General features: G+C 43.3%; 1 protein-coding gene across 2 annotated transcripts in view; it reads right to left on the minus strand.

The window, feature by feature from the left end:
* Positions 1-1,135: 1,135 nt before the first annotated feature.
* LOC110504813 (glutamine--fructose-6-phosphate aminotransferase [isomerizing] 2) overlaps positions 1,136-18,154 on the minus strand; it is a 38,318-nt gene continuing 21,299 nt past the window's right edge. The window contains exons 7-19 of one of the 2 annotated variants that reach the window (XM_036969993.1): positions 17,855-17,916; positions 15,074-15,153; positions 14,457-14,534; positions 11,611-11,737; positions 11,354-11,517; positions 10,261-10,356; positions 8,408-8,505; positions 8,086-8,206; positions 6,256-6,528; positions 5,898-6,025; positions 5,485-5,652; positions 5,100-5,261; positions 1,136-3,448 (exon numbers count right to left, since the gene is read on the minus strand). In XM_036969993.1, coding sequence (XP_036825888.1) covers positions 3,404-3,448; positions 5,100-5,261; positions 5,485-5,652; positions 5,898-6,025; positions 6,256-6,528; positions 8,086-8,206; positions 8,408-8,505; positions 10,261-10,356; positions 11,354-11,517; positions 11,611-11,737; positions 14,457-14,534; positions 15,074-15,153; positions 17,855-17,916 — 1,602 coding nt within the window. In that variant the 3' untranslated portion in view covers positions 1,136-3,403. The remainder of the gene's footprint in view (positions 3,449-5,099; positions 5,262-5,484; positions 5,653-5,897; positions 6,026-6,255; positions 6,529-8,085; positions 8,207-8,407; positions 8,506-10,260; positions 10,357-11,353; positions 11,518-11,610; positions 11,738-14,456; positions 14,535-15,073; positions 15,154-17,854; positions 17,917-18,154) is intronic. The other variant, XM_036969994.1, reaches the window with a different exon arrangement.

Consider the following 18,154-nt stretch of genomic DNA (forward strand, 5'->3'; position numbering starts at 1 on the left):
ACCTATTTTGACTTTGTGGCTGTGGTAATTAGTGACAACTGGGGGCGGGGAAGGAGCGTAGAGATCCTTTTACATTACTATTCTAATTAATATTCTAAGTATTGAAATTCCTAATTATATGGGGTGGAGGGTAGTCTTGGTACAACAAGCGAATGACGTAATCACGAGATCCTGAACGTTTGTGACTAACTTTTGTATTGGCAAAAGAAACATTGTTTCAATTTCATATCACATCTGAAATGTAACTATAACAGCAAGCACCAGTATTCTATGAACATATTAGGGGAAAACCTAGTAAATGAGGGACACTAGGTATATTGAAAGCAGGTGCTTCCACACTGAGTTAAATAAGCATTATTGGCTACCAAAAGATCTCAGTGACTTTGAAACAGGGGTCTCAAAGGAGCATAGGGGGTTTAAAGGGTGTGTGTGTGTGTGTGTGTGTGTGTGTGTGTGTGTGTGTGTGTGTGCGTGTGCGTGTGTGTGTGTGTGTCTCAGTCATCAGATCTCAACCTAATTGTAAACTTATGGGAGATTCTGGAGCGGCACCTGAGACAGCGTTTTCCACCACCATCAACAAAACACCAAATGATGGAAGTTGTCATGGAAGAAATGTCCCTCCAATAGAGTTCCAGACACTTGTAGAATCCATGCCAAGGTGCATTGAAGCTGTTCTGGTGGCTCATGGTGGCCCAACACCCACTGTATTATCCCTGTCATACAAAGATCAAAATCCCATTAATATACCAGCCGGCTTCTTCATACCATCTGTTGGTATATCTGGGGTCAAGGGGGTCAAAAACATGGACAAATAAAACCCACCTAAAGAGCTAGCCTTTAACCAAAATACAGGTATTGGGTCTATGTGAATGGTTCTCTATTTTTTAGCAGCTAAATTCATGAACACTTCCATTGTTTTAACACCTCCCTAATTTGAACTGCAAACAGCCCTCATGGTTTAACAACACCCACCACCTCTCCCCATTTGCCAGTTACCCACTGATACTGTATGTATGAAAGGGGTATTCCTGCAAATACGTGGTCAACAAGGGGCTGTTTGAAAGGGGTCATATAAAGTTGTATTTTTTTCTGAAATGGGTCATAGAGGCACAGTAAAAGGTCAAGGTAAGCACACTTTCCATTTTCACCTAAAGTTTCCTTTATTCATTCATTCATTGAATATCTGGTTGCTAGAAAACCTACGGTATAAAATACAATCATAGTTAAAGCGATAAATCAGCATCACTTTTTTTAATCGTCATAAAATAACCTGATAAATACACCAACTGCAGTACAACATGTTTTACCCTATACAGTACATTTAACATGTTTTACCCTACACAGTACATATAACATGAAATACCCTACACAGTACATCTAACATGTTTTACCCTACACAGTACATCTAACATGTTTTACCCTACACAGTACATCTAACATGTTTTACCCTACACAGTACATCTAACATGTTTTACCCTATACAGTACACGTAGTGAAACTGCCAAAACTACAATTCATGTTATATCTTGCTTCTGCATATCACTCTTCCTATGAGATGTCAGGGTAGTGCCTCATGAAAACAATAGTTAGGTCAACACTGGCATTATGGGAGATGAAATACAATATAAAAGAAAGTGGGCATCATACATGGGATAAATAAGACAATGAAGCGCAGACAATCTTCAGAGAATGTGACAGATGTCCCCCACAATGCTGCATGACAGAAAATAGAATAAGATTGTGATGATGATGATGATGATGATGACCACCACACAACGACTCAACACAGAATAAGGATTCATGAAAGGGTAGTGAATTAAATTAAGAATAATTATTATGGTGTCTTGAGAGACTAAACTGTAGCAGTATCATCCAGCCCTTTTCAACAGATTGGAGTGTAGATTAACAGTAATCCCCTCAGGTGTAAAAATTTCACTCAGAAGGATTAAAAAGGACTACAAGCACAATGAATAGAGGCTGTATACAGTACATCAAAGCAAAGTGTGTACATCATAACACCATAAGTGTTATGATGTACATACATTGTACATCAATAGCGCTTTCTGGAATAGTTCCTTACAATGTCCTAGCTATGGAGTACCACAGTATGAGTCATAATACCCATAAAACCTAGCGATCAAACAAAGAAATGGTTGCAATTGTTTTTCCACCATTCATTTGGCCCATAGGGGATTTTAGAAAGAATAAATAAATAAGGACAGTGTTTCGTGTAGGCTTCCCCTGGCATTACATTTTGATAACCATGTAAATCTCTCTAGGACAAGGCGACTTTTATCAATATATTAGCCTGTATTTACCCCCACAAATGAAATGCTATTTAGCTGCTAATGTGGCTATTAAAAAAAACTACAAATACCATGATGATCTGGACGAGACTGCCGAATCGAAGCAAAGGTAAGAATCTCTGGATTAACTCTCTAAAGTTAGCTAAATTTAGTCATGAATAAATTGGCAACATTTCTTTAAAACGACAATTCTGTGAACTGTCTTGTGCAATACATTTTTTTCTTGATATAATACCTGTTAGTTGAGATGACATGCAGGAGCTTGCAGGGATTTGTAGTATACTTTAATGCTAATTAGCATTTTCGAATCTGAGAGTAAATAGAGCTGAATATATTGATAAAAGTCACCTTGTTCGAGAGAGATTTACATGGTTATCAAAACATCACACCAGGGTAAGCCTTCACAAAACACAGACCTTATTTTAAGTGTTTCTAAAATCCCCGAAGGGAAAAACGATTGGAACCATTTCCCTGTTTGACCGCTAGGTTTTATGGATATTATGACACTTCCACTGTGGGGCTCTATAGGATAGGCTATTCTGTATAAAGGAATGCTATGGAATAGACTACACTTCCCAAGATACAAAGTGAAGATGATAGACTGCCACAGGACAGAGAGCCCAATACACATGAAGATAATATTATCATAAACATTCACAATGTACTTTTTCACATATTGCAGAGTTATAAGCACTTCAATCTACCAAGTCAATGCATTATTCCAACATTTGGTGTTTTTGGCTCAACTGTTTGTGGACAAGGCACCAATTGGGTACAAGGCACAGTAGTGTATAGTCTCTTGCTTTGGAAACATTATTGGTGATAATGCTGCTGATTGGACAGATGGTCAAACAGTCGTGAGATTTACACACACACACACACACACACACACACACACACACACACACACACACACACACACACACACACACACACACACACACACACACACACACACACACACACACACACACACACACACACACACACACAATTGCACTTTTATGTGTAAGCCTCCACTCAGTGTCTCTCTTGAGCAGAGTGTTATGGTCTCTACTGCCTCCTGTCCTGTTTGCCTCCTGTCTGTCTGTCTGCTATTACTCCACAGTGACAGACTTGGCCAGGTTCCTGGGACAGTCCACCTGCAACCAGAGGAGAGAGACAGCCATTAAATCAGATCAATACTGATGAGTAAAGGAGACAAGACTACATACACATACAGCATATGGCAGTGGAGGCTCCTCAGAAAAATAAAAATAGTGAAACATTAAAAAAAGTTATGATTTTGAGATAAAACTATACTAAATATATTCACATATTTTGCAATGAAGGTCTACAGTAGCCTCAAAAGCACTCTGCAGGGTAACACCATGGTGTAGCCGAGGACATCTACAGTAGTTTCCGGCCTCCTCTGGGTACATTGACTTCAATACAAAACCTAGGAGGCTCATGGTTCTCACCCCCTTCCATAGACTTATACAATAATTATGACAACGTCTGGAGGACGTCCTCCAACATATCAGAGTTCTTGCATGAACTGACAAATTGTCCACCCAATCAAAGGATCAGAGAATGAATCTACTACTGAAAACATAAGCTACAGCTAGCTAGCACTGCAGTGCATAACATGTTGTCAGTAGTTCACTCAAAGAGAGGGAAAGACAATAGTTGAACAGTTTTGAACCAATTTCTTAAAAAATGAAGGAGAAGCAAGAGTGAGATAGAGAGAGAGAGCTAGCTATTTCATTTTTTTCCACTTTCACTTAGCTACCAAATGCAGCTAGCTAGTTTAGCATACTCAAACATATGTTAGCTAGCTGTCTATGGCTAGCCAACATTGCATTTCTTCCAAGTCAAGGTAAGCTTTTGGTTTTATTCATTTATTGCCACCGGGGCCCGCCAGTGTATCTGCTAAACTGCTTGTTGTTGACTGTACACTGTACTCCATGATTGTAGCGGGTTTACTAACATTTTAGTTCTAGTAGCTATGTTGTCTATGACATTAGCTAACATTAGCTAATAGCAAATAACGATGTAGGCTGTGTATAGCGGTTTGCGGTTATGATATGAAGGTTTGACTTGGTCACATACAGCTGATGTGTTGTGCACTGAAGTCCACAAGCGAATATATAAGGTGAGGGGAGAGAACGTAGATGCGAGAAGGAATTATACAATGATCACAGGTATCATGCTGTTTGTATGTGGCTGCTATGAAAGTGAACTGTGTTCGCATGTGATCAGGGGTGTATTCATTCCACCAATTCTGTTGAAAAATGTTTCCTAACCGGAAGCATATGGAACAAAATGGGGTTAAACATACCTGAATTAGTCCAATAGAAACTCTCGTTTCTGTTGGACTAATGATTATACCCTAGATCAGCTAGATGCAGGCAAAATTGTGCAAGGCGGTCTTGATGGCTGTCACCTTGATTATTAAAATTTCTCTCGACCTGTGCACCTACGTTGTAAACTTTCATTCATAGGCTAGGTTGTAGCAACCTCATGATGGGTACAGGATGTGAGTATCATGTAGCAGCCTAAACCTATCAATGTTACATTGAGCTGGGTGACTGGAATATGAATGACAGTCATCCAATATGCTGTAATAGAAAACAAATAATGATCCTCCCTCATCTTAAAACGGCACTGACCGCCACTGGTGTGTGGGTAGTTGATTTAGTGTGTACTTGTAACCATTGATATTGATGCTTTTAGTAATGAAATTGGAATAAAACATATTCAAATCTAGGTAATTAAAGTCCATAAGGAAAGAGCAGGTAGTGGTAGACTCACGTCGTATCCCCGAAGCACGGCCAGGTGGAAGGACAGGAGCTGCAGGGGGATGACACTGAGGATGCCCTGGAGACAGTCCACTGTGTGAGGCAGCTCAATGGTCTTATACGCATTTTTAGACATCTCCTGGTCGTCCTGGCAGCACAGGATAATCGGCCGCCCCTGAACGGGAAGGAGAGAAAGACAGAGCGGTTTACAGAAGTATATCGATCAATTCATTTGAATTCATTATTCAAAGCTTTTGATAGTGAGGCTGTGTGTGTGTTATTCATTTTTTTGCCTGTGTACTGCGCGTGAGCCAGTTAAGTCATGGGCGTGCATACGAGGTGGGTATTTAGTTGTGTCTACGTGCATTTGAATATGTGATGTGAGGAATGTGACGTACCGATCTGGCTGTGACCTGCTGCAGTGCGTTCTGACACTTGGTGTAGCAGGCGTCTTTCATGATGATCATGATGACGGGCATGTGCTTGTCAATCAGAGCCAGAGGGCCGTGCTTCAGCTCCCCAGCCAGGATGCCCTCTGAATGCATGTACGTGATTTCCTTGATTTTCTGTTTGGGAAGAATCAATCAGTGACATAACATAATCAATAGTCTATAATAGTCTATAATTCATATAGATTAACAGGCATGTCAATATAAAGTGAGATGTTTAATGATATATAAAGGAGCGAAAAATAGGAGTAAAAGCAAAACATTGCCCCTAGAAACTGATTTAACGTCAGTTTGGCAAGTTTCCTATAATGGTTTAGGGTCAGGATTTGGGGTGGGTAAGCTGATCGTAGATCTGTCCTCACCAGTGCCCCCTCAAGACAGGTGGCGTAGTTGAAGCCTCGTCCCATGACCAGCAGAGACTTCTGCTGATACAGCTCATCTGCTATGGACTTGATCTTATTATCCAGAGTCAGAACCTTCTTGATCATGTCTGAGAGAGGAAGAAGAGAGAGACAGAGAGGGTGAGGGAGATCGAAAGGAGGAGGGGGAGAGGGTTTGGTTCACTCTCATTCAACTATTTTGTTCACTCAATCCATTTTGTAACACCTGGCAGTAATCTATTGGCTATAGTGTGTGATGGTTACAGATGCAGTTTTGTTTCACTGAGCTGGTTTATAGTGTTAATGTGTCATTCTACATGGCTTTCATATAGGAACTCACCTGGGAGAATCCTAAGTCCATTGATGATCTCCAGCCTCCTCGGCTGCAGGGAGATCCTGTCCTCACTCATCATCAGACCAAACATGATGAGAGCCACAAACTGGCTGGTGTAGGCCTTGGTACTGGCCACACCGATCTCTGGACCGGCGTTGATGTGCACCCCGCAGTCTGTGTCTCTGGAGATGGAGGAGCCCACTGTGTTGGTGACCCCCACGGTCAGAGCTCCTCTATCCTTACAGTACCTCAGAGCCATCAGAGTGTCTGCTGTCTCACCTGAGTGGAGAAGGACGGAGATAGCCAAGGCATGTCATCATTTATACCAGCAAAACACACTAGAATTCTCCCTTAGTCAACAGATTACCCACAGTATCCATACCAGCCTTTTCTCTATTAGAACATCCAGTCTTCACCAGAGAGAGTTCTCTCTATTAGAACATCCAGTCTCCACCAGAGAGAGAGAGAGAGAGAGAGAGTTTTCTCTATTAGAACATCCAGTCTCCACCAGAGAGAGAGTTCTCTCTATTAGAACATCTAGTCTCCACCAGAGAGAGAGAGTTCTCTCTATTAGAACATCCAGTCTCCACCAGAGAGAGAGTTCTCTCTATTACAACATCCAGTCTCCACCAGAGAGTTCTCTCTATTAGAACATTCCGTCTCCACCAGAGAGAGAGTTCTCTCAATTAGAGCATCTAGTCTCCACCAGAGAGAGAGTTCTCTCAATTAGAGCATCTAGTCTCCACCAGAGAGTTCTCTCTATTAGAGCATCTAGTCTCCACCCGAGAGTTCTCTCTATTAGAGCATCTAGTCTCCACCAGAGAGTTCTCTCTATTAGAACATCTAGTATCCACCAGAGAGTTCTCTCTATTAGAGCATCTAGTCTCCACCAGAGAGTTCTCTCTATTAGAGCATCTAGTCTCCCCCAGAGAGTTCTCTCTATTAGAACATCTAGTCTCCACCAGAGAGTTCTCTATATTAGAACATCCAGTCTCCACCAGAGAGAGACAGAGAGAGAGTTCTCTCTATTAGAACATCTGGTCTCCACCAGAGAGAGAGTTCTCTCAATTAGAGCATCTAGTCTCCACCAGAGAGTGCTCTCTATTAGAACATCTAGTCTCCACCAGAGAGTGCTCTCTATTAGAGAATCTAGTCTCCACCAGAGAGTTCTCTCTATTAGAACATGTAGTCTCCAACAGAGTTATTGCTATTAGAGCATCTAGTCTCCATCAAATAGTTATCTCTATTGGAACATCTAGTCTCCACCAGAGAGTTCTCTCTCTTAGAACATCTAGTCTCCACCAGAGAGTTCTCTCTATTAGAACATCTAGTCTCCCCCAGAGTTCTCTCTATTAGAACATCTAGTCTCCACCAGAGAGTTCTCTCTATTAGAACATCTAGTCTCCACCAGAGTTATTTCTATTAGAGCATCTAGTCTCCACCAGAGAGTTCTCTCTATTGGAACATCTAGTCTACACCAGAGAGTTCTCTCTATTAGAACATCAAGTCTCCACCAGAGAGTTCTCTCTATTAGAACGTCTAGTCTCCACCAGAGTTCTCTCTATTAGAACATCTAGTCTCCACCAGAGAGTTCTCTCTCTTAGAACATCTAGTCTCCACCAGAGAGTTCTCTCTCTTAGAACATCTAGTCTCCACCAGAGAGTTCTCTCTATTAGAACATCTAGTCTCCACCAGAGAGTTCTCTCTATTAGAACATCTAGTCTCCACCAGAGAGAGAGTTCTCTCTATTAGAGCATCTAGTCTCCACCAGAGAGAGTTTTATGAAACACCAGCAATACAAAATTGTGTAGCAGATTAATCGCTCTGAGGAATTACCTGATTGGCTGATGTAGAAGCAGACATCATCTCTGAAGACGGGTGTGTTGCGGTCCAGGAAGTCACTAGCCAGTTCCACCATGACAGGAAGCTCTGTCAGCTCCTCCAGAATCTGTCTGGTCTGGAGAGAGAGAGAGAGAGAGAGCGAGAGAGAGAGAGAGAGAGAGAGAGAGAGAGAGAGAGAGAGAGAGAAAGAGAGAAAGAGAGAAAGAGAGAGAGAGAAAGAGCGAGAGAGACTCATCCTTATCATAATTACAATGGTCATCATCATCTTTTCTTTCTCCTCCTCTTCCTCAATCACACTTCTGGTTGGTTCACTTACAGCCACGGCAGCGTGGAAGCTGGTTCCACAGCCAATCACGATGAGGCGTCTGCAGCGTTTGATCTCCTTCAGGTGATCCTTCAGCCCTCCCAGGATCACTGAGAACAAGACAGGACAGGAGAGGAGAGGGGGGACCATCAGCATTCATATTTGTCCAAGGAGGTAAGAGGGGTAACTATGAGCCTCTTTACATCACACTACGTTGACGACACAAAGTAAGTTCAGGAGAGAAACAAGCATATCAAAGTTCCAGAGTGGGATCTCTGCTACTTTTAGAGTTATGGTCCAATTTGTAAGTACTACCAACAGAGTGAATGTGAAAATGGATTCAAAATGGTCGCCCTCTGCTGGTGATTTGCAGGATGTGCCAGGATACAAGTGAAAGGGGGACTGTGATTGGTTACATTGACAACGACGTTTGTCTATATAAAATGGGCCATAACTTTAACACAAGAAGATATCCCCCTCTAGAACGTTGATATGCCCATAGAGTATATTATGTTCAACAATATAGTGAAACAATTTTCCAATTCAATATTCATGTTTCACAGAGCTGGTTTATAGTGTTAATGTGTCATTCTATATGGCACTCTACTCAACAAATTGGATGCAGTCTATCACAGTGTCATCCGTTTTGTCACCAAAGTCCCATATACTACCCACCACTGCGACCTGTATGATCTCGTTGGCTGGCCCTCGCCTCATACTCATCGCCAAACCCACTGGCTCCAGGTCATCTACAAGACTCTGCTAGGTAAAGTCCTCCCTTATCTCAGCTCGCTGGTCACCATAGCAGCACCCACCGGTAGCACGCGCTCCAGCAGGTAAATCTCACTGGTCACCCCCAAAGCCAATTCTTCCTTTGGCAGCCTCTCCTTCCAGTTCTCTGCTGCCAATTACTGTAACAAACTTCAAAAATCTCTGAAGCTAGAGACTCTTACCTCCCTCACTAGCTTTAAGCACCAGCTGTCAGAGCAGCTCACAGATCACTGCACATACAGTAGATCATCTGTAAATAGCCCATCCAATCTACCTCATCCTCATACTGTAGTTATTTATTTATCTTGCTCCTTTGCACCCCAGTATCTCAACTTGCACATTTATCTTCAGCACATTCTACCATTCTAGTGTTTAATTGCTATATTGTAATAACTTTGCCACCACGGCCTATTTATTGCCTTACCTCATTTGCACATGCTGTATATAGATTTTTCTACTGTATTATTGATTGTATGTTTGTTTTACATGTGTAACTCTGTGCTGTTGTATGTGTCGAGCTGCTTTGCTTTATCTTGGCCAGGTCGCAGTTGTAAATGAGAACTTGTTCTCAACTAGCCTACCTGGTTAAATACATGTGAAATAAAAAAATAAAAAATGTTTATATTTTTCTGTATTTATAAATTAATGTAAAAAAAAAACTAACATTGGAAATCAAAATACTAATCATATTACAGAGCAAGCAGTAAAGCCTCATATGACATGCATGTTTTCTTTGTGGCACCTACAGATGAAAAACTATGGAGTCTTAAAGGAGGCCTGCAATAAATATGCTAACTTTGATGAATTATTACTCAATTATGCTTTAAAATACAAACGTCAAATATTCCTTCCTCCAAAGGACCCTTCTATGGATTACAATTCGTGAAAATCCCCCCCCCCCAAATCTTAGTATTCTTTGTGTCTGGGTTTCCTGAGGAATCACGCTATACATCCATGTAGTAACTGTTAATAACCTATGCTTGCCTCCGTGAGTTGCTGTGCTAGTATTGATTGAAGATACGGCACAGTATCACCGACATCCCGAAACAACAGAGTGACATCAATCAGAATATGACATCACTATGGTAAGCTACCTTTGTTGGTGTGAAAACAGATCCGTCCCCTCATGGTGTTGAAGACAGACTCTGGCTGCTCAAAGATCTCCTTTTGCATAAATGCCTCAAAGTTACCTGCACAGAAAGAGAGAGAGAGACGAGGGACACGGAGCATGATGACTGCGTTTCAATCTCATAGCACACTGGTGTAGGTTCTCCCTAACGTCAACAGGGGGAGATCTTGCTCTCCTGTTCTTGTAGCTAGTGACTGCATTAAAGTATGGTTAACCATGGGCCTGTCTCTCTGTAAATCAGACTACGTTTCTCAGGTATGACACAATACCCTATCTTTGACTTCTGTGTGAATAGGAAGGTGTATTAGTATTGACCACTCCAGGTATATGATTTCTGTGTGAATAGGAAGGTGTATTGGTATTGACCACTCCAGGTATATGATTTCTGTGTGAATAGGAAGGTGTATTGGTATTGACCACTCCAGGTATATGATCTCTGTGTGAATAGGAAGGTGTATTGGTATTGACCACTCCAGGTATATGATCTCTGTGTGAATAGGAAGGTGTATTGGTATTGACCACTCCAGGTATAGGATTTCTGTGTGAATAGGAAGGTGTATTGGTATTGACCACTCCAGGTATATGATCTCTGTGTAAATAGGAAGGTGTATTGGTGTTGACCACTCCAGGTATATGATTTCTGTGTGAATAGGAAGGTGTATTGGTATTGACCACTTCAGGTGTATGATCTCTGTGTGAATAGGAAGGTGTATTGGTATTGACCACTCCAGGTATATGATTTCTGTGTGAATAGGAAGGTGTATTGGTATTGACCACTCCAGGTATATGATTTCTGTGTGAATAGGAAGGTGTATTGGTATTGACCACTCCAGGTATATGATCTCTGTGTGAATAGGAATGTGTATTGGTATTGACCACTCCAGGTATTTGTTACCCTTAGGCACACAGATCTACAATGAGGTTTCACCTACCCTCCTCATATCCTAACCTGGCACAAAACAGATCTTACATTACTGTGTAGGGCCTGGGACACTATATCCTACTCCAAGTAAACTCCCAGGTTGCCACGGCGATGAGCCCTATGATTAACCTCTGACCTTTCATAATCTCCTGTAGTTCCATCTGGAGGGTCTGGATTGCCCGGACTGGATTCTCCCCTGCCAGGCTGTTCAGCCTATGGAGGGACAACTTGCCCCCGACCACTGCTGCAATGTCATCATCCTCCAGGTAGATAACCTTGTTGGTGTGCTCTATGATGGCACTGGGCAGGGACAGGTGGGAGCATAAGACAAGCACACAAGCATGCATGCACACACACACACACAAACACACACACCTAGGGCTTTCAGCTCACCTGGCGTCGGAGGCAAAGTAGTACTCTACAGCCTTGCCGTCTCCAGCTGAATTCACAGCAGTGGAGTTGTCTGGCTTGTCTGGCCGGTTGTGGCTGTTCTTATCCTGGACCCCCTCCTTGAACAGACCTACAGGACAGAGGGCATGGTTCAGACTGGGTCAGGGTAATCAACACTTCTGGCTTTACTTGAACTTTTCACCTAGACTGTTTAAGTCATTTGTAATTAACTAGTGACTGCTTGTGACATGCATATAACTGCTTATACTGTATGTCATGATCATGATGGTGGCTACTGGTGTGTTTGGTGTGTTAACAGACATATTCAATCAACCCTATCCCAGTCTGCTGTGCCCACATGCTTCAAGAGGGCCACCACTGTTCCTGTCCCCAAGAAAGCTAAGGTAACTGAGCTAAACGACTACCGCCCAGTAGCACTCACTTCCGTCATCTTGAAGTGCTTTGAGAGACGAGTCAAGGATCAAATCACCTCCACCCTACCTGATACCCTAGACCCACTCCAATTTGCCTACCGCCCCAATAGGTCCACAGACAACGCAATCGCAATCACACTGCACACTGCCCTATCAAATCTGGACAAGAGGAATACCTATGTATTGTGGTGTCAGGAAAATAACCTCACACTCAACATCAACAAAACAATGGAGATGATCGTGGACTTCAGGAAACAGCAGAGGGAGCACCCCCTATCCACATCGACGGGACAGTAGTGGAGGAGATGGAAAGTTTTAAGTTCCTCGGCGCACACATTACGGACAAACTGAAATTATCCACCCACACTGACAGCGTGGTGAAGAAGGCGCAGCAGCGCCTCTTCAACATCAGGAGGCTGAAGAAATTTGTCTTGTCACCGAAAACACTCACAAACTTTTACAGACGCACAATCGAGAGCATCCTGTCGGGCTGTATCACCGCCTGGTACGGCAACTGCTCCGCCCACAACCGTAAGGCTCTCCAGAGGGTAGTGAGGTCTGCACAACGCATCACCGGGGGCAAACTACCTGTCCTCCAGGACACCTACACCACCCGATGTTACAGGAAAGCCAAAAGATCATCAAGGACAACAACCACCCGAGCCACTGCCTGTTCACCCCGCTATCATCCAGAAGGCGAGGTCAGTACAGGTGCATCAAAGCTGGGACCGAGAGACTGAAAAACAGCTTCTATCTAAAGGCCATCAGACTGTTAAACAGCCACCACTAACATTGAGTGGCTGCTGCCAACATACTGACTCAATCTCTAGCCACTTTAATAATTAATAATTGGATGTAATACATGTATCACTAGTCACTTTAAACAATGCCACTTTTTTAATGATTACATACCCTACATTACTCATCTCATATGTATATACTGTACTCTATACCATCTACTGCATCTGGCCTATGCTGCACTGCTGTCGCCCATCCATGTATTTATATGTACATATTCTTCTTATTCATTCCTTTACACTTGTGTGTATAAGGTAGTTGTTTTGAAATTGTTAGATTACTTGTTAGATATTAATGCACTGTCGGAACTAGAAGCACAAGCATTTCGCTCCACTCGCATTAACATCTGCTAACCATGTGTATGTGCCCAATACAATTTGATTTGTTTTGATTTGATACTTAAGCCTTCAAGGTGGAGGGTTCAAGTAAAGTGCTGTAAACTAACGATTGCGAGTGTGAACAGTGAACAATGACAAACAGAGAGGGATTTAATCAACAACCCAATGATTTAAACCAAAACATAACAGGTGGGATGAGAGTTGACAGGTGATCGGGATTGACAGGCAGAGGAGAGGAGTCAAGGGTCCTTTGACCACCAATAAACAAGCTAATCATATGTTTACATTGGTTCATCTCAGAAGATTCTGGAATCAATAACCAGGTGGATATGGGAGTTCAATTTGCAATCTGTATTGATTTGTCCATGGTATTTATGAGGTGACTCACACACAGTGACCTTTGTCCTTTGTCACAGTTTTAGTCCCTAATAGTGATAAGTAACATCTTGTTTCCTTGTTTCTTTCCTTCATCTGCACTCGACAGGCGAAAATACATTTCCATCCACTATGTTGCCTCACCTATCTTGTGTTTTTAGATGAGAGGAGATGAGGGAAAGGAGCAGAGAGGAGGAAGCCACTTTATAGCATTGAGATGCAACCCAGTGTCCTCCTACTCTTCCGGGTTCCTTTCTCATTGGGCCTCAGACTTTGGACTCCAGCAGGATACATCACTATTAAAGTGGAGCTGGGCTAAGTTAACAGATAGCAGGGTGAAGGCAGTCAACACATCTACGGGCTATTCTTTAGATAGCTGACACACACAGAGAACGCAGAACTCTTATTAACTGGCCAATGAGTATGTAAGGAGCAGATTTTTTTATAACATGCATATCAAGGTCAATTTGAAATCTATCATTTGGAGAGGGCTGTCCTACTCCTCGTTTCTAGGTAATAGTTAGAGGATGAGGATTCAGCACCCTATTCATCAGAAGAAAGGGCGCTTTAGAGACATAATGTCTTATTGTTATGTTATTAACCTGACACTACTTTCCACTGAGTGTGATCATGATGTTAACCTATAATAACCCATAGAGGTTCAACACACTACTGGCAGCATTTCCACAAGAAGCAAGAGTCTCATTTCTCATAACCATAATTTTTGTGATTCTGCATCATTTTTGCACAAGTAGACAATCATTTAGCAGTGGAATCATTGGAGACGTGTGTCTGATTAAAGGGATTCTGATTGTTGTTAGTCATGCAACTCTTATGAGGCGGTTCAATCCAATCAGAGGTGAGAACCCACAACACCCACGTGTTTATTTGGTAGTTAGCGCACCTACGGGCTCAGCAGCCCCCTGTCGCTCTGTAGACACTGGGGTGACTGCACAGTCCCTCAGGACAAAGTAGTATGGTGCTACGGATAGGACAGGGTTAGGGTTAGTATACTGTTAGGGTTAGGACAGATACAGATACTGTTAGGATTAGGACAGATACAGGTATTGCTCACAGTAAGTACTGCTACTGTTAGGGTTAGGACAGATACAGATACTGCTCATAGTAAGTACTGCTACTGCTTTGGTTAGGACAGATATGGGTACTGCTCACAGTAAGTACTGCTACTGTTAGGGTTAGGACACAGTTACTTAATTGATTGATTAGGTTGGTTAGTTTGTTATGCAAGGGTGTACTCCTACTGACCTGAATCATGACTTGAGATACAGACATATAACCTCATTAATATCAATGCATGATGTATGTGTCAGTTCCAGTTACACACTTGTGTCTCAAGTTAGAGATCTGACCATGAATATTATGGAACAGAACGTGTTCAGATGCGTTAACTAACACAGTCAGGTTTCTGTGAGGACAGTGGGCAGACAGCGAGGTTGGAGAACACTGTGAAGTGAGAACGTCAGCTGGAGAAGAGGCTTGGGAGAGAGGAACAGAGCTCACCACTGTTGTACTGGATCGGGATGTGCTCTGCGGAAAGCTCATACTTGCTCCGCACACCAATGAGAAGAGGACTTCCTCTCCTGAAGGAGAGAGAGAGAAAGGGGAATGATAGGGGGATGATAGGGGGATGAGAGGGGGATGGGGATGATAGGGGAATGAGAGGGGGATGATAGGGGGATGGGGATGAAGGGGAAAGACAGAGGGGATAGAAGGGGAGAAATGGTTAGATTTCTATCTTGTGTGAGAGAACACAAACGAGCACACAGTGTAATGTCTTAAAAAATGTCTTGTGAGTGTAACATTTCCCTCAGCAGGGGAACATGAGCTGGGATTGGTCTCCACACCTCAGCTGAACTCTTTCTCCCGAGTGTCGCTGTTGAATGACTCCCATTGTTCACTCCACGATAATGAAGTACCTGGAGCACTCCTCGCTCTCTCTCCTTTTTCTCCTCTGTGTGTCTCTGTCATACTATCTCTTACTTTTACTCTCTGCCTGTCTGTCCCCTAATTCACCTCTCCCCCTCCTCCTCTTCCTCGTTCCCTCTGTCTCTCTCTTGTTTTTTAGCAGGTTCCTGCTCCTTGTCCTCCCTCTCCCCTACAGGTGGTTGAGTCAGTTCCTGCTCCTGTTTCTAGCTCATCAGCCATGCATTCTGTCTCCAGTGCTCCATGTGTGCTTCTCTGATTGGCTGGTGTGTGTGTGTGTGTGTGTGTGTGTGTGTGTGTGTGTGTGTGTGTGTGTGTGTGTGTGTGTGTGTGTGTGCATAACAGGTGAGGAGAGAGGGCGTGGCAAACCTAATCTGTATATAGATCAAGTAGGACCTATGACAGAGTGCACTGTACACCAAGCACCTGATAAAAGTACTTAACACTCCATAAATATCTACATCTCAATTACACCTATGTATGTAGCATTGTGCTGTTTGACAGCTTACACTTGGCTGGGGTAATTCCCACCTGAGGCTCAAAGAAAACAGCAGTTTCTCAATTACACTCTTTTCTTTCCCTCTGTTCCCTGTATCCTTGTCTTCTCTGTCAGCCCTGTACGTGGAGCTGGGAGCAGTGAACAAGGAGCTGTACACTTGGGCAGAGTGACGTCAGGCTGAAAGGCAGTATGCTGTGCTGTTCTTTTCAGATTCAGAGTGTTTAACAGTCACATGTACAGGGTTGCAGGTGTGATGGCAGGGCACAGTGTTTAATAGTCACATGTACAGGGTTGCAGGTGTGATGGCAGGGTACAGTGTTTAATAGTCACATGTACAGGGTTCCAGGTGTGATGCAGGGTACAGTGTTTAATAGTCACATGTACAGGGTTGCAGGTGTGATGCAGGGTACAGTGTTTAATAGTCACATGTACAGGGTTACAGGTGTGATGGCAGGGTACAGTGTTTAATAGTCACATGTACAGGGTTGCAGGTGTAATGGCAGGGTACAGAGAGAGAGAGAGAGAGAGAGAGAGAGAGAGAGAGAGAGATGTAGAGACAGTGATTCTCAGGCAAGCCTTGATGGAGGGCTGATAAGTTCTGCCAAAAAGAGAGGGAGCAGGGGCTAGCATCACTGCTTAATCACTTCCTCCCTCCGTTTCTCCCTCTACCCTGGGAGACAGCGCTAACAATGCAAGACATTAACTGTCAGCTCAGTCCCTGGCTCTCAATACAAGACTAAGCTAAAAACAGCAGGCAACTATCAGAGAGAAAATGAGAGAAAGAGTCAGAGAGGGTAGGGAGAGAGAGAGAGAGAGAGAAAGACAGAGAGGGTAGGGAGAGAGAGAGAGAGAGAGAGAGAGAGAGAGAGAGAGAGAGAGAGAGAGGGTAGGGAGAGATAGAGACAGAGAGGGTAGGGAGAGAGAGAGAGAGAGAGAGAGAGAGAGAAGAGAGAGGGTAGGGAGGGAGAGAGAGAGAGAGAGAGAGAAGAGAAGAGAAGAGAGAGGGTAGGGAGAGAGAGAGAGACAGAGAGGGTAGGGAGAGAGAGAGAGAGAGAGAGAGAGAGAGAGAGAGAGAGAGAGAGAGAGAGAGAGAGAGAGTTATATTATTCAGTGAAACCCACTATATCCAGGTGGAGCAACAACAGGTGGACTAACTGAACCCTGGCAACAGCACCAACATCAACCAATCATCCTCTTTACTGTGTACTATAAACCATAGGTCAACAGCCCTCGCCCTCTTCTCTCAGTCTACCAACGAGGAAACAGAGAGAAATAATTGAAGAAATCAAGACGTCAGAGGTGATTGAGTGTAATAGGTGCTGGCCAGGGTTTTCTCCCTGAGAAGCAAGAGGAAACAGAGCAGAGCCTAATGAGTCACAGAGAGTAGAGTAGAGGAGAGCCAGGCAAGAGGCCAGCAGCCAGCTTTAGAGAGGCCCAGCAAGGAGTGACTGAACCTGGACCACACTCCCCTGTCTGGATCTAAAAGTCACACACACACACACACACACACACACAGACACAGACACAGACACACACACACACACACACACACACACACACTTAAAGAGAGATCCACCTCACACTTCCACCCCTTTCCTGTAAACCCTGACTGTTTCAACTTCCTGTCATCAAACGTGACCCATGGAATAGACGGAATAGACGTAGGCAGAGACACACAATCTGAACACCAATATATGGCTAATCAGGTTTTATTGCTTTATTGTGGCAATAGATGATGAGTCAATGTCAATGGGTCTTGATTATTTTTTTGATCATGTTTCCATACGTTAGTGTGTGGAGAACTCACAGACAAGACCAGACGGAGAGAGACGTGTGAGGTAGTGGACATGTATACTGACCTGGTGGCTACAGCCTCTCCGGGGAAATAATGGCTTTTGAACACCAGGGCGAAGGCCCCCTCCTAAAACAGGATGACAAAGAGGAGAGAATATGTTAGTGTTCATGATGATGATGAAGATGAAAAGGAGAAGAAGGATGAAGATTTGTAAAAATGCTAAATACATGGGAGGAAAATGTAGACATCAGTTTCAGTCGAACAGACAAGCAGTGAGCAACATTGAAATTCCCTGTCTCTTTTTGGATAGACTTCTTAACCTGTATTGATCCGCGTGGGGGGTAGTAATGGGGATGTTGAGAGA

The sequence above is a fragment of the Oncorhynchus mykiss genome, chromosome 31, assembly GCF_013265735.2.
Source record: "Oncorhynchus mykiss isolate Arlee chromosome 31, USDA_OmykA_1.1, whole genome shotgun sequence".
In the NCBI taxonomy this organism is placed as follows: Eukaryota; Metazoa; Chordata; class Actinopteri; order Salmoniformes; family Salmonidae; genus Oncorhynchus; species Oncorhynchus mykiss.